The 24,405-nt window shown below is 42.0% G+C and overlaps 1 protein-coding gene across 1 annotated transcript in view; it reads right to left on the reverse strand.

Annotated features, from left to right (window-relative positions):
• Nucleotides 1-11,508: 11,508 nt before the first annotated feature.
• The window catches only part of FBXO28 (F-box protein 28), a 52,998-nt gene continuing 40,101 nt past the window's right edge, over nt 11,509-24,405 (reverse strand). The window contains exons 4-5 of the mRNA XM_073628330.1: nt 20,639-20,834; nt 11,509-17,429 (exon numbers count right to left, since the gene is read on the reverse strand). Of these exons, the coding sequence (XP_073484431.1) occupies nt 17,038-17,429; nt 20,639-20,834 (588 nt within the window). The 3' untranslated portion in view covers nt 11,509-17,037. The remainder of the gene's footprint in view (nt 17,430-20,638; nt 20,835-24,405) is intronic.

Below are 24,405 nucleotides of genomic sequence, written 5' to 3' on the forward strand. Positions count from 1 at the left end.
GCGGTCTACCTTCTGCCAGCGCTCATCACGTCTAAACGTAATGACGCGGTACACCTTCTGACAGAGCATAGCCTCCCTCCTGTCCTCCACTCGTATCGCTCTCTGTGTTGTGTACGTGGTTAAGATCACATGACCACGTCATCTTCTGTCACCTCGACAGCGCTCCAAACGCTACTAGAGAGAAAACAATCATTGGGATACAGGGTAAAGAGGTTGTACGGCCTGTTGTAAAAAACGAAGGTGTTCCATACAGTCCCGATTAGAGTTAAATAAAAAAATATAGTTGTCATGTCACACTCGTTCCCCTATGTTTACATATACGTACAGGCATCTATATTATTCTAAATACCTCTATCATACAATAATGTATGGGGAACCTATATAGTCATGAGATCTAAAGTCTAAAGGATATAATGTTTAAAAATTCGTACATCTGATAAGGGATCCTGTAGGATCCATATCCGAATATATATCAAAAAGCACATCTCACATGAACTTTCTTATCAGAAAATACCCAGGAAAATATATGATAAAAAATAAAGATTACAAAAATAAAAGTAAAAAGTATAAAACTATGGGAACCTATATATTCAATATTCTGCCAAAAAAAAAAAAAAAAAAAGGCACATAAGGTTTCTGCTAACCAGAAATTGAGCCCTGATCTCAATATGACTACAATTTAACTAGCTAGCAGGTGGTGTGAGCAGTGTTATAACCCTTTCATGACTAAGCCTATTTTTGAAATTTGGTGTTTACAAGTTAAAATCCGTATTTTTTGCTAGAAAATTACTTAGAGTTCCCAAACATTATATATATTTTTTTAGCAGAGAATCTAGAGAATAAAATGGCGATTGTTGCAATATTTTTTATCACACGGTATTTGTGCAGCGGTGTTTTAAACGCAAATTTTTGGAAAAGGGACACTTTCATGAATTTTAAAAAATCCAAACAGTAAAGTTACCCCAATTTTTTTGTATAATGTGAAAGATGTTACGCCGAGTAAATAGATACCAAACATGTCACCCTTTATGATTGCACGCACTTGTGGAATGGCGACAAACTACGGTACCTATGAATTTCCATAGGCGACGCTTTAAATTTTTTTTACGGTTACCAGGTTTGAGTTACAGAGGAGGTCTAGGGCTAGAATTATTGCTCTCGCTCTGACGATTGCGGCGATACCTCACATGTGTGATTTGAACACCGTTTACATATTTATTTAATTTATTTTTTTACTTTATAAATTGTGTTTAAAAAAAAAATATTTTTTTTTTTTACTTTTATTGCTGTCACAAGGAATGTAAACATCCCTTGTGACAGTAATAGGTGGTGACAGGTACTCTTTATGGAGGGATGGGGGGTCTAAAAGACCCCCCATCCCTCCTTTGCACTTCAAAGTATTCAGATCGCCGAAAACAGTGATTCTGAATACTGTATATTTTTTTAAAACCGGCGCCATTGGCAGCTGAGTAAACGGGAAGTGACGTCATGACGTCGCTTCCGCCTTTACAATGAGAAGGCTGGAACGAAGTCGCCCACAGCTTCGTTCCAGCCCGCCCCCAGCCGCCGAAGGCACACGATTGGACACCGGGCCTCCCGATCGCACGGGAGGCCCGGTAACAGCGGCGGGAGGCGGCGGGAGGGGGGAGATGTCCCCTCCCGCTCCTCCGGTATAACAGCCGAGCGGCTTTTAGCCGCATCGGTTGTTATACTCGGGTAGCTGATCGCCCGCTGTAAACAACGGTACCGGGATGATGCCTGCAGCTGCGGGCATCATCCCGGTATAACCCCGGAAAGCCGAGTACGCATATCTGCATACAGTCGGCGGGAAGGGGATAAACAACAATAATGCAGTAGAGGTTTTGTAAAAAATATACAAGGAATAGCAGCCCTGGTCAGACCGACACACTAAATGGATAGATGTCCGTCTGTGTAAAATAGAGATAATACTAGAAGAACTCCAAATGCACTTCTATGACTGATTTATAAATGCGTTAATATCCCACTCGATGTTTAAACCATGGGGCATGTAACATTTTATTTGGTGTATCCACCACGTTTCAAGTCTGGATACACCTCTAATATTTGAGTCTCCTCTCCAGTGTGGTACAAATTTATCTATAATCTGGAAGGTGGTACCCATTGGATTCCGATCATGATAAAGTGCATAATGTTTAGGCACACTATGGTTGGTCCGCCCCTTTTTGATTGCTGTAATATGTTCTTTGACTCTTGTAGCAAAATTACGTATTGTCCGACCAATGTACTGCTTCTTGCAAGGACAAGTGATGAGGTAGACAATGTATTTAGTTTTACATGTGGCAAATTGCTTCATCCTATATTCCTTGCCTGTAGTCGTGGAGTTGAATGTTTCCATTTTACGTGCTTTACAAGCATTCCATTTACATACTGTGCATTTACGACAAGGATAAAATCCCTTCATGTTATGAAAAAATTATGTTATACCTGGGGGATCGATCACATTTGGTGCAATCTGACCTTTTATTGATGGAGCGCCCTTAAATATAGTGGCCGCCCGCTCAGGGAGCAGAGGACCCAGAACGGAGTCATTTTTTAGTATTCTCCAATGCCTCCTAATAATTTCTTTAATTTGTTTGTGTTGGGTGGAGAAACTCGTCAGAAAAGACCACTTATGTTTAGATTCAATTGGTCTTTTGGTTTGCACCGTCAGTAAGGAAGCTCTATCTATAAAGAGCCACCTGTCGGTTCTTCTCATTAATTTGAGAGGTGTCATAACCCTTTTCACAGAACAGCGTCTCTGCCTGTTGGAAATAATCAGAGAGATGGGAACAATTTCGTCTGATCCTCATCAGTTGGCTCCTGGGTACAGACCTTAACCATGCCGCATGATGGCAGCTACAGTGCTTGCAAAAGTATTCATCCCCCTTGGCTTTTTATCTATTTTGTTACATTACAGCCTTTGGTTCAATGTTTTTTTAATCAGAATCATATGTGATGAATCAGAACACAATAGTCTAAGTTGGTGAAGTAAAATTAGAAAAATATACACATAAAACAAGTTTTCAGAAATAAAAAACTGATAATTGGCATGTGCGTATGTATTCACCCCCTTTGTTATGAAGCCCATAAAAAGTATGGTGCAACCAATTACCTTCAGAAGTCACATAATTAGTGAAATGATGTCCACCTGTGTGCAATCTAAGTGACACATGATCTGTCATTACATATACACACCTTTTTGAAAGGCCCCAGGGGCTGCAACACCTAAGCAAGAGGCACCACTAACCAAACACTGCCATGAAGACCAATGAACTCTCCAAACAAGTAAGGGACAATGTTGTAGAGAAGTACAAGTCGGGGTTAGGTTATAAAAAAAATATCCAAATCTTTGCTGTTCCCTAGGAGCACATCAAGTCTATCATAACCAAATGGAAAGAACATGGCACAACAGCAAACCTGCCAAGAGACGGCTGCACACCATAACTCACAGACCGAGCAAGGAGGGCATTAATCACAGAGGCGGCACAGAGACCTAAGGTAACCCTGGAGGAGCTGCAGAGTTCCACAGCAGAGACTGGATTATCTGTACATAGGACAATAAGCCATATGCTCCAAAGAGTTGGGCTTTATGGCAGAGTGGCCAGAAGAAAGCCATTACTTTCATCAAAAAAACAAAATGACACATTTTGAGTTTGTAAAAAGCATGTGGGAGACTCCCAAAATGTATGAAGGAAGGTGCTCTGGTCTGATGAGACTAAAATGGAATTTTGTGGCCATCAAAGAAAACGCTATGTCTGGCGCAAACCCAACACATCACATCACTCAAAGAACACCATCCCCACAGTGAAACATGGTGGTGGCAGCATCATGCTGTGGGGATGTTTTTCAGCAGTCGGGACTGGGAAACTAGTCAGGGTTGAGGGAAAGATGGATGGTGCTAAATACAGGGATATTCTTGAGCAAAACCTGTATCACTCTGTGTGTGATTTGAGGCTAGGATGGAGGTTCTCCTTCCAGCAGGACAATGACCCCAAACACACTGTTAAAGCAACACTTGAGTGGTTTAAAGGGGAAACATGTAAATGTGTTGGAATGGCCTAGTCAAAGCCCAGACTCAATCCAATAGAAAATCTTTGGTCAGACTTAAAGATTGCTGTTCACAAGTGCAAACCATCCAACTAGAAGGAGCTGGAGCAGTTTTGCAAGGAGGAATGGGCAAAAATCCCAGTGGTAAGATGTGGCTAGCTCACAGAGACTTATCCAAAGCGACTTGGAGCTGTGATAGCCGCAAAAGGTGGCTCTACAAAGTATTGACTTTAGGGGGGGGTGAATAGTTATGCACATTGACTTTTTCTGTTATTTTGTCCTATTTGTTGTTTGCTTTACAATAAAAAAAAAAAAATCTTCAAAGTTGTGGGCATGTTCTGTAAATTAAATTATGCAAATCCAAAAATAATCCATGTTAATTCCAGGTTGTGAGGCAATAAAACACGAAAAATGCCAAGGGGGGTGAATACTTTTGCAAGGCACTGTATCCGTCGGAATATATCCGTTACGGTCCGTTGTTTTAAAAAAGGTTTTTTGTTTCAAGATTATTAGATATGATCTCCAAATCCAAAAAGTGGATCCTCGATTGACTTGCCTCATGAGTCAGATGGATCCCCACTTGATTATCGTTCAGAGTAACCACAAACGCATCCAGGGATTCCGTACTGCCCCTCCATAGGAGGAGGATGTCGTCTATGTACCTCGCCCACAGGACTAACTGTGGGGGGTTTAAAGCATAGACGACATCCTCCTCCCATTTGGCCATAAAAATATTTGCCAGGCTGGGGGCAAATTTAGCCCCCATAGCCACTCCCCTTGTCTGTAGATAAAAATGATTATCATACCAAAAATAATTTGAACTTGTGGCAAACTTCAACAAGTCCATTATAAATCTTTTTTGTGTTCAGGGAATAGTCCTGTCTCTTGAAAGGAACAGTTCTACGGCTCCCAAGCCTAAATTTTGGGGTATACAAGTATACAGGGACGTAACGTCAGCGGTGACCAATATCAAATTGTTACTATCTGTGATCTGTTGTAATTTTACTATAGTATCCCTAGTATCCTTCAAGAAAGGAGTGGCTTGAACTATAGGTTGAAGGAAAAAAATCTATGTATTTCCCTATCCGGGATGTTATGGAATTAATGCCACTAATAATCGGGTGCCCTGGAGGATGTGTCGCATTCTTATGTACTTTTGGCAGGTAATACATTATAGGAATTCGTGGTGCGACTGGAACCAAATAGTTTTTTCTTTTTTATCCAGAATACCCAACTGGGAACCGGTGTCTACAAGATCAATTAGTATCTTCTTATATTCTGAGGTAGGATTTTTTGGGAGGCGGCGATATGTCTCAGAATCACTTAGGATCCTGGTCATCTCACCATGGTAGTCACTCTTATCAAGAATGACCACCCCACCTACTTTATCCTCGGGACGGATGATAAGATCTTTCCGTTCGCATAAAGATTTTAATCCTATTCTCAACCTAGGATCATTGTATGTTCTTTTATGTGGGAGATCTTCGAGTTTCTTCAATACCAAATCTCTAAATACCTTAATTGAAGGTGCTGTAGGAAATGGGGGGTTGAATAATGATGGATTACTCAACCCTGAATGCACAGTATGTGTGGTTATTTGTGCGTGAGAAAATCTGCTCGGATTTGAAACAATATATCTTTGAACATTTAATTTCCGCACATATTTATGTATATCAATAAATGTGGAAAACTTGTTTAATTTCTTTGGGGGTGCGAATTTCAGACCTTTATCTAGGACAATTTTTTCAGCTTCTGTAAAAGTCGCCTTGCTTAAGTTGAAAATACCTTTATTTTCTATGACCGCTTTCTTTTTCCTGGCACGCCACCCCCCTCTGGTGCCCCGTTTTGTTCTCCATTGCGTTGGATGTTCTCCATTTCCTTGTGAAAACCCTCCGTAATTGGGGGTCTAGGTAACCGTTGATTATAATTAAACGGTGATCTTTCAGGATAGTCATTCTCTCTATCTCTATACGAGTATTGAGAATTATAATTTCTATTTTGTTCTTCTCTTAGTGGTGAGAACCTGTTGTGGGTATAGAGGGGTGTCCTTTGAGGGTAGGGTTGATATTGATGATAATCATTGTAACTCGTATGTCTCCTATGTGTTGAAGAGTCTCGTGAACCTTGTTCATGGCAAGATGAACGATCTCTGTTCTTCTTGCCCCTACCTCTACCATTTTTACCTCTACCTCTATAGTAGGGGGCCGGACTCCTATAATGAGGTGTAGGCGTGTGGGGACCATATGTATGTTGAGTGTTATATTCAACCCTTTTGGATGGAGGGGGAACCAAGGGTGCCTCCACAGATCTTACATTGGATGAGGTTGTCACCTCCATCGGATTCTGTGTGGCAGCCACGGCACTCATTTCCTGATCTTTATTTTGCCAGTTAAAGACATTTCCTGTTTTGTAATCATTAGTATCCCTACTGTATTTCTTCTGCTTCTTAATTTTTTGTTTCCGTTCTTTTTCTAGGTGATTCTTTAAATTTGTAGAAAGGCTGATATATTCTGCGGAGGATTTGTGTGGAAGTAATTTGTCCCTCAATTCTTTCATTTCTTTATCGTGGTTCTCCTTGCACGCTTTCTGTCTATAAGAAAACTCAGCAGTGAGATCCCTGCCTCATTAAAATAATGAAACCATGATTCAGTATCAACATCTCCTTGCTGTGGATGGATAGTCCATCTTAGACCTCTTGGTACCATGCGATCTTTGGAGTACTGCTCCAAGAAGGCAATATCCCATTCTAAATGGATTTCGGAAACCATTAGGTTTTTAAGCCTTAAAAACAGGCCTCCTATCTCAGAATCCGTGTTCAAAACTGAAAAAAAACCTTCTGTGTTGAAAGTGCGATTAGTGCGATATTCGAATACATCCATATCCTCTCTGAAAGGGCTGGAAGAATCGAAACTATAGTGAAAGAAGGCTCCAGCAGTGGTGCCAAAAAATAGCAAGACATAAACAAAAAAAACTGCTGCGCCAACTCAATTATGTCAAGCTGCCAACACTACCAATTAGACTAATTGTGTATATGGATAGGAAAATCAAAAAGTGTAGCGCTATATTATAAGTGTAAACATTAGTGTAGTTCACCCATATATCAACTTGCAGTCAGTGCTGCCAATCAAGTAAAAAAAGAGAAAAAAGGCCTTATAACAGCACCTGTGAAGAAAATCAAATAAAAATTGAACCACGATAATCAATAATAGTCCTTCTTCTGGACTGTATGGGATTGTTTTGGCACAATCACAAAGACCAAAAGACACATGTACAGTTAAACTTTAAATGAGATATAAAGCAAGTCTCTGGGATACTAGACAGTTCATCTAAGCGTAGAGATGGTCATAAAACATGAATGTGGATTACACAGCAATATATATTCTCACATCCAGAGTGATTCTTCTTGTATTCAGTAAGGGGGGGGAAGTAAAATGAAATGCCCTTACCAGAAGCAGTGGACTCACAGGCCACTGGCGGTGATTTATATAGGCTTTCACCGTTTATACGGTAAGGTTAATGCTGTCCCCGGTCTGTGATGGAAGGTTCCGGACGACCCCACGACCTGCAATCTTCAGCGATGGGATCGAGTCCACCCCGATGAAGGAGCGCCCCAGACAGCACGATAGGATCCTCTTCCGATAGTCCCTCACTTGATTTTGCTCGTATGTGATCGAGAAAAAGAAAAAAGGCTTCCACACAGCATAAAATCCAAGTAACCAAGGAATTTTATTGTTATGGTTAAGAATTCCAATAAAAATCAGGTTTTAAAATCAAAGTTCATATGAACAAAAAAACAAATCTGGCGCAGTAAACTCAGATGGCTGTGGTAGCATCACACACCTGATGCATTTCGTCTACCAAGACTTCAACTGGGGTAAGGCTAACCTGCCATCTACTGCGCTATTTATCTAAAAATAGCCAGAAATTCCATTGGGGACACCTGTGCGGCGTGACTTCCGGGTTTTTCGTGTCATGAGAATATCCCTCCGGTCATGTGACTCACACTGAACCAATCGTTTTTTATGACAGGCCGTACAACCTCTTTACCCTGTATCCCAATGATTGTTTTCTCTCTGGTAGCGTTTGGAGCACTGTCATGGTGACAGAAGATGACGTGGTCATGTGATCTTAACCACGTACACAACACAGAGAGAGCGATACGAGTGGAGGACAGGAGGGAGGCTATGCTCTGTCAGAAGGTGTACCGCGTCATTACGTTTAGACGTGATGAGCGCTGGCAGAAGGTAGACCGCGTCATCACGCTCAGACATGATGACGCGCTAGCCATGTGATTGCTATCCCCAGCTATCATTGGGAGGATGTGACTATCAGAAAGAGGCTTGGTATCTCAGTGACCTCTCCTCCCATGATTGGTTCAGTGTGAGTCACATGACCGGAGGGATATTCACATGACACGGAAAACCCGGAAATCACGCCGCACAGGTGTCCCCAATGGAATTTCTGGCATTTTTAGATAAATAGCGCAGTAGATGGCAGGTTAACCTTACCCCAGGTGAAGTCTTGGTAGACGAAACGCGTCGGGTGTGTGACGCTACCACAGCCATCTGAGTTTACTGCGCCAGATTTGTTTTTTGTTCATATGAACTTTGATTTTAAAACCTGATTTTTATTGGAATTCTTAACCATAACAATAAAATTGCTTGGTTACTTGGATTTTATGCTATGTGGAAGCCTGTTTTCTTTTTCTCGATCACATACGAGCAAAATCAAGTGAGGGACTATCGGAAGAGGATCCTATCGTGCTGTCTGGGGCGCTCCTTCATCGGGGTGGACTCGATCCCATCGCTGAAGATTGCAGGTCGTGGGGTCGTCCGGAACCTTCCATCACAGACCGGGGACAGTTTTAACCTTACCGTATAAACGGTGAAAGCCTATATGACTCACGCCAGTGGCCTGTGAGTCCACCGCTTCTGGTAAGGGCATTTCATTTTACTTCCCCCTTACTGAATACAAGAAGAATCACTCTGGATGTGAGAATATATATTGCTGTGTGATCCACATTCATGTTTTATGACCATCTCTACGCTTAGATGAACTGTCTAATATCCTAGAGACTTGCTTTATATCTCATTTAAAGTTTAACTGTACATGTGTCTTTTGGTCTCTATGGGACTGTTTTGGCACAATCACACAGTCCAGAAGAAGGACTATTATTGATTATCGTGGTTCAATTTTTACTTGATTTTCTTCACAGGTGCTGTTATAAGGCCTTTTTTCTCTTTTTTTACTTGATTATCAGCACTGACTGCAAGCTCATATATGGGTGAACTACACTAATGTTTACACTTATAATATAGCGCTACACTTTTTGATTTTCCTATTGTTTGTGATAGCATAGTACTTTTTTTTTTTTTTGAGTCCTAATAAAAACGTTTGCATTTTGGATAATACGCTGGGAACCATTTCACTTTTATAGTTCTAGTATCATCTAGATTAGGTGTTATTGCTTTACTCAACTAAAATGTCCCAAGTCTTCTACATTGAATGGAACCTTCCTCTGCACTTGACTATAATGATGCAGACAGGCGCCAATTTTATGACATCAGCGCTGCTGTCAAATCATTAAGAACAACCTTCCTGGCCTGAAGACATCTGGAAAAGGGAATAAAAAAGCAAGAAAGAACAGAGATGGGACATGTCTTTAAAACCGAGCTCCACCCGAAAGGGGAACCTCTGCTTGTTTTGCCCCCCCCTTTCACTGCCTCATTTGGCACTTTATTGGGGGGGGGGGGGGGGGGGAGTAGGTACCTGGTTTCGACAGCTCAGATCGCCAAGTTCACCCCCCTCCTTCCCCTGCAGTCTTCTGGCACACATCACAGGTCCCAGAAGACTGCAGGACCATTCACAAGATACAGCTTGCACATACATACATAGTAGGAAATCAACTGTGAGGCCTCAAGGCTTTGGATGAGGACGGGCAAGTGTCCTTATATTAAAAGTCAGCAGCTACAGTACTTTTAATTTTTTTAAAACTGGACTTCCTTCCTCCATAAGAAAATGGTAATAATATGTAATAGAGTGTACATAAACAAGTAACATTTACCTACATCCAATGCTACCTTTCTTTCTCGGGGTTTGGTTTTCAGGCTGCCCCTGTGCGAGATGGATCATATGATGGCATGTGCCTCATCTTATCAATGCGCCATACATTTTATCATTATTAGGGAAAAAAAAAAAACTTCCCTATAAGATCTCAGATAAAAAGGTATTTTTTTTTTTTTTTTTTTTACACCAAAAGGAGTTTAATGCCATAGAGCGCATGTGCAGAAGAGTTTTGCAAAATCTCACAGCTTGGATACAGGATCTTCCTGAAGGCACTAGTGCCAATACCTTCCCAGGGGCATCTGTGCAGCTGGGGCTACCTCACCTGTGCCTTCAGGTGAACAATAAAGTAGCTGAAAAAAAAAAAAAAAGAAAAAAGTAAAAGTCAAAAATGTTTTTTTAGATGATTTCACATCAACATAGAGAGCTGCATGCTGATGTGATTTTTAGTAGGGGGAAGGTCTAAACATTCATCTAATGGGCCTACAAGTCTGGACCAATTGGTGGCCTTTTATATCTTCCTGGATTTTACATAGGTTGAAGGAAAAAAAAAAAAAAAGGGGATACAAGACCATCTAGTTCAACCAAGAAAATTTCTATGCCAATTACGAACAAACCCCTATTTAAAACACTTGCAGATAAGGAAGACCTTCACTGATGGTCTACAGTCAGAATCCACTCCCTTTACCCAATTCTAAACAGGGCACTGGAGAAAGGTTCAGCTTTTTCCCAAAAATCTCAACTGGGGTTGTTCTATTATGCAAACATGAAACTCACCACTTAGCCATACCCTTACCTGTCTCCTTATTGGTCCATCACATTTATGGGTTACCAACCTGGCATAACTAAAAACTTTTAGGGATAAGGCTACTAACGCAGAGACCTATCTCGCAGAGGTGATAGCAACAAGAACGAGGTCCATAAAGACATGGATGAGTGAGTTTGGGGTGGAGAAATTTAACTGGCCTGCACAGAGTCCTGCCCTCAACCTGATCAAACACCTTTGGGATGAATTAGAGCAGAAACCGCAAGCCAGGCCTTCTCATTCAACATCAGTGCCTGACCTCACAAACGCGCTTCAGGAAGAATGGTCAAACATTTCAATAGACACACTCCTAAACCTTGTGGACAGCCTTCCCAGAAGAGTTGAAGCCGTTAAAGACGCAAAGGGTAGGCCAACTCAATATTGAACCCTACGGACTAAGACTGGGATACCATTAAAGTTTATCTGCGTGTAAAAGCAGGTGTCACAATACTTTTGGTAATATAGTGTATCTTGGACAGGAACAGTGAAACCTGGGAAGTGAAATTCTTCATATAAAGCCAGCAAAGAGCACATAAACAGACATGTCAAATCACAAAAGGGGGAAGAAAAAAAAAGGTATATTATATTTATTTATACGGATATTTATATATACTGTGTATACACAATTCAAGTCTAAGTGATGTTTTACAAAGACTGGCTTTTCAGACACTGGTAATGATAAACCAATGCCCAGCATCAAACTCAAATGAAAGAGACAGGGTCACAAATACAATTCCTTCATTGTCTCGCTCCATGTAGAACCAGAGAAAGAATTTGAAAACCTCTAACAGTCCGACGTCTGGGTGTTACGGATCCGCTAACAGGAAAAAGTAGGCACTGAGGAGTTAGGTTACCAGTAAGAAACGGAAAAACATAAAACACTTAAAAAGGCTAAGCATATCATATACAAAGTATAAACCAGTGTCCCATCTTCTCCAACTCTTTGTAACCTGGTCATGACGTGCTTGTAAAGTAACAAGTCATTTTTAATGTAGTGGAGCCGCTGTGTCAGGAATGTGGGGAAGGGGAGGTAAAGTGCACCTGTCTTCTAGACTCATTCATCACCTGACATGATTCAACTCTTCTCACGGGCTCTTTGATGTACGGGGTCAAATGTGAGGCAGACATTTTTTGATCCAAACGATTGCAACAAACCATGCCGTGCAAGGGTGTGCCTGATTGTATACAAATTGAAACTCTTAAGGTTTGACCTCATATTATATGGTTTTGGAAAAATTGGAAGACAAAAATCGGCAGGAAATCGAATAGTGTGTATGGGGCTTTAGAGTGGGGTGCATGAACCATATTTGCACATACCTGTATTGGTGATTGCTGCAGTGAATGAGACTTAACTGGCAGTGGCCAAATTATGCCATGAAGGAGTAAGGGGGGGTGAGATCAAATGGCAAGGCGATGCAAAATGTCCTAAGCTTCCTCTGAACTTAAAGTGTTACTAAACCCAGGACCCTGCACTCACTATATCAGGTCTCCCACAGTACACAGAACATGGAAATGCAATTATTTTAGTAAATATAAACTGCTAAATACCTTTTCTCATCAGTAGTATATAGCAGTCTTATGACTACTATCAGTCTCTGGTTAAAGCTTGTAGAGGGAGTTTTCATTCTACTCCGACCTTCTATGAGGATGCAGGACCCCTGGCCCTCTGTCTGGACAGTGCCGATTTGTTCTGTGCTGATCACATGCACCCAAAAAAAAAATATCCTTTAGCAATACACACAAAACTGAGCATGTGGAGAGTGACACCAAAGGCTCTGTGCAATCAGCAGATGGATTAGGGACAGTTCAAAAAGGGTAAGACAGGATCAAAAAGCCTTTTTAAACAATACAGAGGATTAACTCCTTTGGTTCCACAGCGAGTATAACAAGCATGCTTTACTGCATAGAGACTGATTTTACTATTGTGGGTTTAGTAACACTTGAACTCCAGTCTATGCCACATTAGAAATACGGACGATCAGTTGTGGTAAAAGATTTGGGACTATGCAATTATGCCACATCAGAACACAAAGGCACAAATGCAGGTAGCAGACCGACGGCACAAAGGTTGCCATATTACTGCAATAGTAGCATTTGGAACCCCAAATGGATCTTTTTCACAAGGTGCAATTTATCAGCATTATAATTAATTTGAACCCAACTGATATGTTGGTGAAAACTGTACTCAATGAAAATAAATGTTATATCTGGCATGCACTTCAAAACCTTATGCGCTGTGCTCCACTTAGGCGTCTGACCACTAATCATTATCAGTCAAGGTCTGTTCACAATACAGTCACATATAAAACACTCATTGGCATTTCCCCTTTAAAATTGGGTTCCGAGCCTCCCTTTTTTTGTAGCATAATCATGGGGATGGCTCTAAATGGAAAAAAAAAAAAAAAGGGACCACCTAGACTGGTCCATTAATTTTAACCATTCCAGACATTCAAAAAAAAAAATGGTTTGTACTGGAGTGGGTCACTTCTACAAGAAACCTGACTAGCCTGTAACAAGGTCTGCCCTTAAATGTGACCACTGCGAACGTCAACGGAGCCGAGGTTAAAGTTTCTAATCATGCTATTTGAAGTAAAACTATAGGCAAAACTTTTATTTCCCTCATTTTAGATAGAGTAAGGGAGGGTTATAACCCGTGTCAGATTTTTTTCCATGTGTGTTCCCCATTTGGGAGATATACCTTCACTACCTGTCCCATAGGCAAAACAGGAAGAAGTGATAAGAAAGCCCTGCAAATTAAGGGAATTCCAGGGTGGCACCAGAACTAGTGTCCCCATTGGGAAGATTACCCTCTATTACTTTTCTGGGAACAATCCAAAATGTGGGTTGTAAGCAGGTCAAATAGAGAGGGTGAATCTCCCTAACAGGGACACAGATAACAATGAAAACCTGAAACGTCTGGCATATCAAGGCCTTATTCAAACAGAGCTTAAAAAAAACACTTACACAGGCGGCATTTTTTATCAGCCTGTAAAAGCACCTCTATGTAAGCCTGTGTCTCCATGCACACATAGGTGTATTAGAAAAGAAGCAGGCAGCCGGAAAAAAAGCCCTGCCAAAAGGCGCGTTTTTGAGAGGAACGTTCCAGGTGAAAACGCTATTCATCTAAAGCATATGCATTTAAATGCATTCCAGTGGCCAGAATACATTATTATTCTAGCCAGTAGAATGCATGTACGCATATATGCGTGTGCAATACACAGTTTTTAGTGCATCTTTCTGCCAGATGCCCTGTGGGCACGAGGCCGAATTTGGAGCGAAGTTTGCATGACATACCCTTAGGCCAATTACCATTCTTCAATAAAGATTTGGATACTATTTGATGATCTGTGGTGTGCTGGCCAATATGTGCATTTTATCTGTGCAACATGCACAAGCACAGGTCATGTGACAATTGGCAGAAAACGGTTTCGCTGGTAGGATCTCAAGTAGCAGGGGCCTAAAAAATGCTGAATTTGAACGGCTGTTTTTCTCATCATAAGGCTGAGTGATAAACCCCCGCTTCCCCAAGGGGTTCCCTATTGGAGGTGGTGGGGTGTCACACCATGACATCCTTCCCTCAAAACAATACTAAAACAAGAAATTTAGACAACAAACCTATTAAGGGGCTAACCAAGCCAAGTCAAACGGATATTTAGAGGAAGCACTCACCTAGTCAGACTTACCCGCTCAGACCCTCAAGACAAAGTTAATGCGGAGCCAAGGAACTTTGCCTAACGTTTTCCTAAATCAAACCAAAAATCAACAGGTTTGGCTGGAGGGTCATTTTAGATACATAAGCAAATCTGTGGATATTCGTTAAGAATTACAGTTAAGTAGCTAAAGACACAGGTGTATATAGCTTTACCCACCAAGGAATTTCCATTCAGCTACTTTTGAGATTGGCGCTGCCTGTAAGCACGGCCGCTTCCATGACCTCACTCTTCGAAAATGCAGATAAAGAAACCATGTTCGGGCAAAGACCGACCCCAGCTTATAATTAGCAAGCTCTCTGTGTTACAACAACAACATTGCGTAATGCAGTGGAAGTTGACTGTCTTGAAGTGTTGTCCTTCCCAATTTGGCCCCACAGTACAGGAGGCCAATGTAAGACAGACTGAGGTATTTTCTAAATATGTTAAAAGGATTTTTCTTTTAATATAACTTGCTTAAAATCTATTCCATTATATCTGCCTAGAATTCTGCTTTACATTGCAGAGGAGCGACAGACCCCAGCAAACTTGTCAGTTTAATGATTTGATTATTTTCACGGACACAAAGAAGGAGTGAGCTTACTTTGAAAGGAATCTATCACACAGAAAAATACCTGCATGAGAAACCACAGATGGAAGCTTGTTATAAAGCTAAAAACAGTGAGCAGTGGTGCAGAACCATAGTTAGCTAAAGCAACTGGTGGACAGCAGGAGAGGTCTGGTGGGGTGGGGGGAGAATACCACTTCTTACGGATCACAATTGAGGGTCGGTACTGGTAAGGCATGAGGAGGCCCTTCAGCTCTACACATACTAATACACTGGAAAAGCTCCATGGGTGGTATGGAACTATTCACTTTTCCGTTGTCTAAGGCAGTGGTTCTCAAACCTGTCCTCAAGTATCCCCAACAGGCCATGTTTTGGGAATTTCTCTTGGATAAAAGAGCTGTCCAAATTACCAAGCCACTGACTCCGATTTAAAGCACCTGTGCAAGATAAAAGAAAAACCTGCAAACATGGCCTGTTGAGGGTACTTGAGGACAAGGTTGAGAACCACTGGTCTAAGGCAATCACTTCCCTAATGCCTCTGCCCGATGATGAAACAGATGAACCTCAGGCGGTTTTTCCTTTTTCCCCATATTTACCCATTACTATAATCATTGAACCAGTGTTGTGCTTCTTTGGGCCACTTTACTTTGACTGCACCACCAAAATCAGCCAGTCCAGTTGCAGACTGGCAGCTTACAGCGGGGGTTTCTTACAGACGTAAACTGCTTTGTGCCAGATTTCACTTAAAGGCCGGCTCCAGCCAAAACTTTGTTTTTAGTAGTGCAAGGAACAGAATCTCCTGCAAGTTTTTAACACTGTCCGTGTTCCCACTGTGGATACTTGCCCTCACTTCCTGTCCAAGTGACTGGTGTCATAACAGGAGGTGAGGCAAAACCACAACACAGACACATAAGCTTTTAAACTTGACACACATTAACCCCTTCCCTAACTGAAGTGGACCTGAACCTTAAAAGTAAACATTTTCTATCCTATAGGAACATCTAGAAATGTTGTGCCCAACACCCTAAAATAAATCTACCTTTTGTCCTGAATTCCTCCAGGTAAGCAAGTGTGCCTACAGCCTTATAGCTGTATATCTGTTGTGGGAGATCATCTAAGGCACTCCTGCCTCTGACTGCTAGACTCACCAGATTCAAAGTAAGATATGGTGGGGGCACTACTGTGCTGTTCATTGTTCTCCTTGCTAGAGAGGAAGCTGTACCTGAAGACCTGATCATTACAACACCAGTCATCAAGGGGACAGCTCAGACATGAGGAAGCAAAGCCCTGCTCCTCTACCAAGCCAGGACATGGTAAGCCAGGAAATGGGGAAAAGAACAGATGCAGAGGGGCCACAAGCAACACTGGTTACTAGTCCTTTGCGCTCGGCTTGGGATTTTGGGACACAGCTTCCAAGGTACAGGTCCACGTTATTTAATCAAAACTAAATACAGAAGATAAAATTTTAGCTGGAGCTAGACTGAAGAAACATATAACTAGCTGTAATGCAAAACGAAGGACCCCTCATTAAATATGGTAACGCCATTCACTATATATAAAGCGTGTGGCTAGTGTTAAGAATAGTGCAGTGACACCTCCAGCTACTGCAGTGTGTAAATCCTTTGGGGGAGGGGAGATATATTTCTGCTGTAACCTACCTCCCACTGGCTGCAAAATACCCAATTAAACTATAGCATAGCCTGCAAGGTGCTTGTTTTGTAGTGGCATTTAACCGCATGGAAGGGAAAAAGTGAAACCTATACCAAACACTGCTGATCGGTTACACCTTGGTTGCCAACCAGGGCCCAGTTTAAAAACCATGCTGCTAAACAGTCCAGTCGTGTTCACTTCCTGGTTCGAAGGCGCTTTGATTTCCTAGGGCAGTCCGCAACTTCAGCTGCTTTCTTCCTTTTTTGCGGGGAGTCCTCGCGCGGGCTCGTTCCAGGGTTGCCTACAGCCCTATCCACGACCTCGCGCAGTTTGTGCTCCAGTTCAGCAAGTCGCACGTTCTGCTCTCCTATGATTTGGGTCTGTTCTAGCAGTTTCTGGTCCTGGTCTTGTAGCTGTTTCTGCTGCTCCTGTACCTTGGTGCGTAGCTCAGACAACTCCCGCCTGAGGACCGTCATACCAGCTCCGTTGGATTTAACCTGCTGTGCCAGTTTTGTCACCTCCTGTCTTGAGGGATTTTGCTTGGAGAGCAGCTGAATCGTGCTCAGTGTCGTGGAGGGGCCTGGAACTGCAGAAGTTACAGAAAACAGGTGTTAATAGGTTATGATGAATTATCAACCACCTCCTAACAAAACTTCACCCAATTAATGCACTAGTGTTTGGAGGAGGAAATGGTTTGATTTCTATGGGTCACCTCAGCAAAGGGTTGGAGGAAGAGATCATTCCTGGATAAAAGCTACAATTTTTTTTGTTCAAATTTCCTTTAGATTTATCAACTATGTAGTGCAAGGGCCTGTCTGATTGCAAACAAATTGAAAGTGTTTAGGTTTGACCTCATATTATATGGTTTTGGTAAATCTAAAGAAAAATTGTACAAAAAAATTATATAATGTTTGGCCAGCCTTAGGTTAGTGCCGGTTCAACAGTAACACCTTACAGTGGTTGGGTCTTCCGACCACCTTATAATCGTGTGTATCCTAACCTGTGCAGGCTTGCCAATTTTTACTTAAACAGAAATTAGCCTGTAGTCCTGGAGAAAACAATATTCTGCATCAGAAAAAAGGCATTTTTAATTATGAACAGTTTGGAGTAATTTAGATGGGACACATTTTGCCCTACATCCTGCACCAATAAAGTCATATAACCTTAGCATTAAAATAGACAAAGCTGAACTCCAGGCAAACTTAAAAAAAGGCAGATGAATTGTATATGTAGGAGCCATTTTCCTGCCACACTATTTGCATTTGTCCTACCAGTATTGAGATCATGCAGCTCGGTCACACAGCATAGCCCTGCCTGATAGGAAGACCTGATCCTTCTCTGCCATGGGGTTCTGTACACATATAGGTATTGACCAGGAGTCCTATGACTGGACATTGAGAGTAGAACGATTTACACATTTCTATCACTCTTCTCTTGCCTACTCTCAGCTTGCCCCTTGCAAAAAAAAAAATTATATATATATATATATATATACACACACACATACACACACAAAAATGAGTACACCCCTCACATTTTTGTAAATATTTTTATATCTTTTCATTTCACAACACTGAAAAAAAAATGACTTTGCTGTAAAGTAAAGAGTGTACAGCTTGTATAACAGTGTAAATGTACTGTCGCCTTAAAATAACTCAACACACAGCCATTAATGTCTAAACCAGGGTCTTGGCAATTTTTTATAGCCTAGGCCATCTTTATGTAGAGCAACAATTCTCTTTTTTCAGTTTTTTTCAGAGTTCTTTGCCATGAGGTGCCATGCCAGTTGAACTTCCAGTGACCAGTATGAGAGAGAGAGTGATCACACCAAATTTAACACACCTGAGACCTTGTAACACTAACGAGTCACAAGACACCGGGGAGGAAAAATGGCTAATTGGGCCCAATTTGGACATTTTCACTTAGGGGTGTACTCACTTTTGTTGTCAGCGGTTTAGACATTAATGGCTGTGTGTGGAGTTATTTTGAGGGGACAGCAAATTTACACTGTTCTACAAGCTGTACACTCACTAGTTTACATTGTAGCAAAGTATAATTTCTTCAGGGTTGTCACGTGAAAAGATATAATACAATATTTACAAAAATGTGATGGGTGTACTTACTTTTGTGAGATACTGTACAGAGTGAGAACTACAGTTGGACCTTTACTCTTGCCCAGGTGGAGCGAGCGATTTTGTTTGCTCAAAAGTTTTCTATAAGATTCTAGGCTGATGGTATAAGGTCCCCACCGCTCTGCATAAGATCTTCCCACATACATCTAAACTTTGGTGGATGTGTGGAGCGATGCGTAAAATTAACAGAGCTATATGGGTACCTTAAATAAATAGGGATAATTGTAGACACGCACACTCACTCAGGTTGAACTGGATGGACTGGTGTCTTTATTCAACCTTACTATGTAACTATGTAACAAGGAAAGCTCTTACTTGCATATCTTCTGGTATTGTCCAAAAATGCACTAGTTCTGGGACCAAGTGTGTCAGCTGATACTCAAACTCACATCAGTAAACCTTGGGACTCACCCCATTAGTTATTTATTTCACCTCAATAGTGTACTGCTTTCATGATACAAAGCTTGGCTTACAGTATCTGCTGAATGCAGCTAGGGCCTGCATTCCTGCCTTGTGGAAACAACCCGTCACTCCTCCTGTTTCTCTAAGGCGTTCTAAAATTAAGTCATATTGAACACATAGAATGCCTTACAGCTGCTTTCTACCATAAGGAGGAGAATGTTTGTAATACGCGGTATATCTTTTTTATTCTACCGCATATCAAAAGCTACAGGACCAACGGGGCCCCGCCTAGGGCACTTTGGCATGGCCAATAGCTATGGAGCTAAAAACCCCTTCCAGGTTCCTTTCCCCCCAAGGGGAGGGGGGGGGGGGTAAGGTCTCTGGCGGGCAGCTAGCTTAGGAGTCTTACTGCTGCTGAGATATTCTTTAAAAAAGGGGTTGTAAACCCTCAAGGTTTTTCACCTTAGTGCACTCTATGCATTAAGCTGGAAAACCTCCCGTCATGCTGCAGCCCCCCCGAGCCCCCCTTTTATTTACCCGAGCCCCGTAATTCCCGTGACGGCTCCAGCCAGAGTCTCGTGTCCTGATTAGATAGATTGATAGCGGCGCAGCCATTGGCTCCCACTGCTATCGAATCCAATGACACGGGGTGCTTTTCCGACTGGGCACTCAAGAAGAGGAGGAGCCACCAGCGCCGCTGAGGGACCCCAGAAGAGGAGGATTGGGGCCACTCTGTGCAAAATCAATTACACAGAGCTGGTAAGTATGAATATATATATATATATATATATATATATATATATATATATATATATATATATATATATATATATATATATATATATATATATATATATATATATATATTTTTTTTTTTTAAACAACAAACAAGGGTTTAGTAACCCTTTAAGTTTTCTGAGTAGTCCATGGTTTCTTGATATGACGTTACCCGAGCAGGTTCCAGGTGTTCTGGACCCTCCTCAAGTTGCTGTACTTTTGACTTATTCATGAATCCTCAGCTGCGTCTGAGCTGCCCTACTACGGTTTTTACGAATGCATACACAGTTTATTAGCCCTTGTCTTTCGTTAAATAAATAAATAATTAAAAAAAAAAAAAAAAGAAAGGGAAGAATGTGAATTTGCTATGGCAGAAACAACCAGAACCCACCCTCAATGGCTGATGACTGTCAAACCAGGGTGGATCCTGCCCCATTAAAACCCAAACTCCTCTCTATGCTATTCAATCACAGAAAGACAGTACCTGGAGGAGAGCCCATAAGTCGACCTGACACTTCAGAACCCGGCAACTTCTTTTTAAGTATGGGAACTATCTTCTCGTCAAAATATTCCATTGCCATGGATGAAATATCCCGCAATTCCTGCAGAACCTCGTGAGCCCTCTGAGGGGATCTCGTAGAGTTGACATACCGCAGCACACTGTATATTTCATCGATAACCTGAAAGGAGAACATACATCATTAGCGATGATTAGCAAGTTCCATGTTTTCTGCTGGCATAATGTGAGCAGATGACTGGCTAGTATGACATGTGAAATTGTAGAACTGACCTCTACTTAGTTGCCACTGCAGTGCAAGGACTCATACACACTGCATCAGAGGACATGGCTTTAGGTTTGCAGCACTGGACTCGTCAGTAAGACTTTACTTCCTCCAAACGACCATTAAAAAAATTAACTGATGGCTCAGTGTCAAAACTGACAGGTATTCACAAAACTTTGCGTTGACTCCTGCTGTTTATTATATGATTTTTGGTCCCAGCTTCAGAGGAGCATTTGGCAGAGGTGAGTGACTTGTCAGGAGCCCTCTTTTGCCTCCTAAGTGTACACTTAAGGGGAGATTTACTAAAACTGGAGAGTGCAAAACCTGGTGAAGCTCAGCACAGAAACCAATCAGCTTCCAGGCTACCATGTACAGCTGCACCAGATTCCAGAGTGCACCAATTTTAGTAAATCTCTCTCTTAGGCTTTGACACTTAGTGCCGCTTCACACTACACCGACTTGGGATCCAACCTGTAAGTCCTCAAGTCGCTGGACATAAGAAATGCCATAGAAGTGAATGAGAGCAGTCTTAATGTACACTACTGAAGTCGCCCCGACTTCAGAAGAGGTTCTTTTAGTCCGCACGCATTTTTAACGCGTACTGTTAGACAGGTCAATTTGGTTGTCTGCGAGCTGGTGGTAAGTAGGCTTTGGTTTTTCCTGGGCATTCCCCAGGCTTTGTTTGCATCTGTTTGTAGCCCTCCAAAGCCGCTTACTGCGATACCAAGCCAGATATAAATGAAGGCGGTGGCAAGTTTTTTGAGATCACCTTGGTGTGTTTATTGGTCCAGAAACGCACCAGCACCTTTGCAACCATAGTGCTATTTGCTGGGTGTTTGGTGTGCTTCTGTACCTTTAAGAAGGGATGGGCTGCCCTTCAGTCCACCTGCCCTCACTTATCCATTAGAATGCATGTGCCTCCACTGTGGGGACACTCATATTTTAGTGTTAGGACCAGAGATACCAGGGTGCCGTGACGAGGCTCTGTGGCTTACGCATGCATTTGCAAATGCGTGCGGACTAAACCCCTGTTTTTAATGCATACTGTTAGACAGGTCAATTTAGTTGTCTGCGAGCTGGTGGTAAGTAGGCTTTGGTTTTTTCCTAGGCATTCCCCAGGCTTTGTTTGCAACTACTTCAAGGCAACTTGTACCCATAGATTTCAATGGAAGTCGCCTCTCCATCTATATTGAAGTGACTTTACACATCTTTTACCCAGGTATTCCCCACGTTTACCCAGGCAACCTCCTCCCTACTTTTCTTTTTAGTTTTGGACAGAGTAGAGAGGTATAAGAACCAATCAGGTTTTATTGCTGTCTGTGCCCCCGTTAACATTCACCCTCTCTATTTGTCCTGTTTACCGTTATAATCGAAAGTGAAAGTAAAGAAAATCACAAATTTTGGGTTGTCCCCAGAAAAGTAAAATTGAGGAGAAATCTTCCAACTAGTTCTGGTGACCTGGGGCTTCCCCCTAATTTACAGGGATTTCCTCTCACTTCCTGTTTGGCTATGGGACAGGAAGTGAAATCTTGGAAATGAGACAGATGGCAAAAAAAAAAAAAATGACAGAGGTTATAACTCTGCCTTTCTCTATCCAAAATGAAAAAAAAGTTTTCCCTACAGTTCTACTTTTACATACAAAGTTAGGATGAATATTTGACAAGGACATTTTATTGATTACATTCATTTTTAAACAATGATGCTGGATTTCCCAAACTTAAAGAGACCCTGTCACCAGACCATTTCAGCAAAAATATTCCCATAAGATGTGCGTTTACCTTATTTTTATTTACTTGTAAAAAGCCTCACTTGTGTAGAGGTCCAAAAGCTGCTGGGTGGGTGCCATGATGTTGGATGTGATGTATGCAGCCCCCATGGACATTACTCATGCAACACTATAGTATTCCCCTTCACCCCTTTCTTGGCGGCTGCATACAACTTCTACAAGGGTCAGTGATGCTGGCTGGAATAGACCGCAATAGACATTCCCAGAAGAGGGTAACGCTATGACGCCGCAGGAGGGAGGGGGCTGTGCTAGACTGTTCATGAAGCAGTCACATTTTAGAGAAAGTTCACATTGCTAGTAAACAAAACCTTATTTTTCAGAAAAAAAAAAAGCATTTAAAAAAGATACTTTATTGTTCTGTGCCTTTTTTTAAAATTTTTTTTAAAGTTGGCAACAGGTTCCCTTAGCAAATGTATAATGGTACTCCCGGCGGGTGGGGGTGTTGGCTCATTCAATGCTTCCTGGAGTGTAGACTACCTGCATCCCTGGTACACGTGGTGGCTCCGTCCTCCAGAGACAAAAACATACTTGGGGGGGCACACCATAAAATGCTTTACATTTAAAATGGTGCTGCTATAAGACCAAAAACAGTACAAAACAGATTACAGCGCACACATACAAAAATGACATTTATTCTGCAAGGCTAGTTAAAAACACCTGAACATATTAAAAAAAAATATGGGGTTTGATCACACTATATGGTCATATAGTGCGACCAAACCCCTGTATTTTTTGAATATGTTCAGGTGTTTTTAACTAGCCTTGCAGGACAAATGTAATTTTTGTATGTGCGCTGTAATCTGTTTTGTTCCGTCCTCCAGAGGACACAGCAATAACGTAGGGGTTGTAGGATGGTGCCATGCTCATAAGGGTAGAGAGGCAGGCCATGAGACACTCCCAGAAGTGAGAAGTGGGATAGAGAGAAGGTAGGAGACATGAGCTGTCAGATGTATAATGGCTCTTCTTTTGCAGAGAAGTTATATTTGCATAGGAACCCAGCCTGTTTTCTTTAAAAGAGAAGTGCGGGATATGAAAGAAAACATTTATACTTACCTAGAGGGATGCAACATCGGTCTGATGCTTCATCTGTCCCCGCCACCGCCACACTGAGAGCTGGGCGATCAAAGACCACTGATCAGTCAGTTCTCAGTCTTCAGTGAGCAGCTGCTCTGCCCCTCAAGCGCTTACTGGAGCTCTGGGCTGTGAAGGAGGTGGAAGCAGTTGGCTCAGCCTCTCAGTGGCACACAGAGGCTGAGCCAGCTGCCAGTCAGGCATCTGGGTGGATCCCGACATTAAAGTTGGGATCTCTTCAGAGTCTGGACGGGCTGAGTGACATCAGCCAACAAATCGTCGATTCTGGTCCCCTAAAGCAGATTAAACAGCACAGTGCTTGTGCCATGTAATATGCCCCCCCCCTAAACTGTAAAAAAAACAAAACAAAAAAACCCCTAAACCTACCACTTCCTGTATGCCCCTCTTTAAACAGACCACGATAACCAGGGAAGCTCAGCACTGATCACCATGGTCAAAGTGCCTCCCTCTGTGATAGGCTGCCTGCTCTTCCCCCTCATCCCCTCCTTCCTCCCCGTCAGCTCCCTCTGTCTGTCTCTGGTCCGGCCCTGCCCCCCCCCCCCGCTATTATTTTAATATTAAAATATAAATTGTCATTGCCAGCCTCTCTAT

The sequence above is a fragment of the Aquarana catesbeiana genome, linkage group LG04 (genome assembly GCF_042186555.1).
Source record: "Aquarana catesbeiana isolate 2022-GZ linkage group LG04, ASM4218655v1, whole genome shotgun sequence".
NCBI classification, from domain to species: domain Eukaryota; kingdom Metazoa; phylum Chordata; class Amphibia; order Anura; family Ranidae; genus Aquarana; species Aquarana catesbeiana.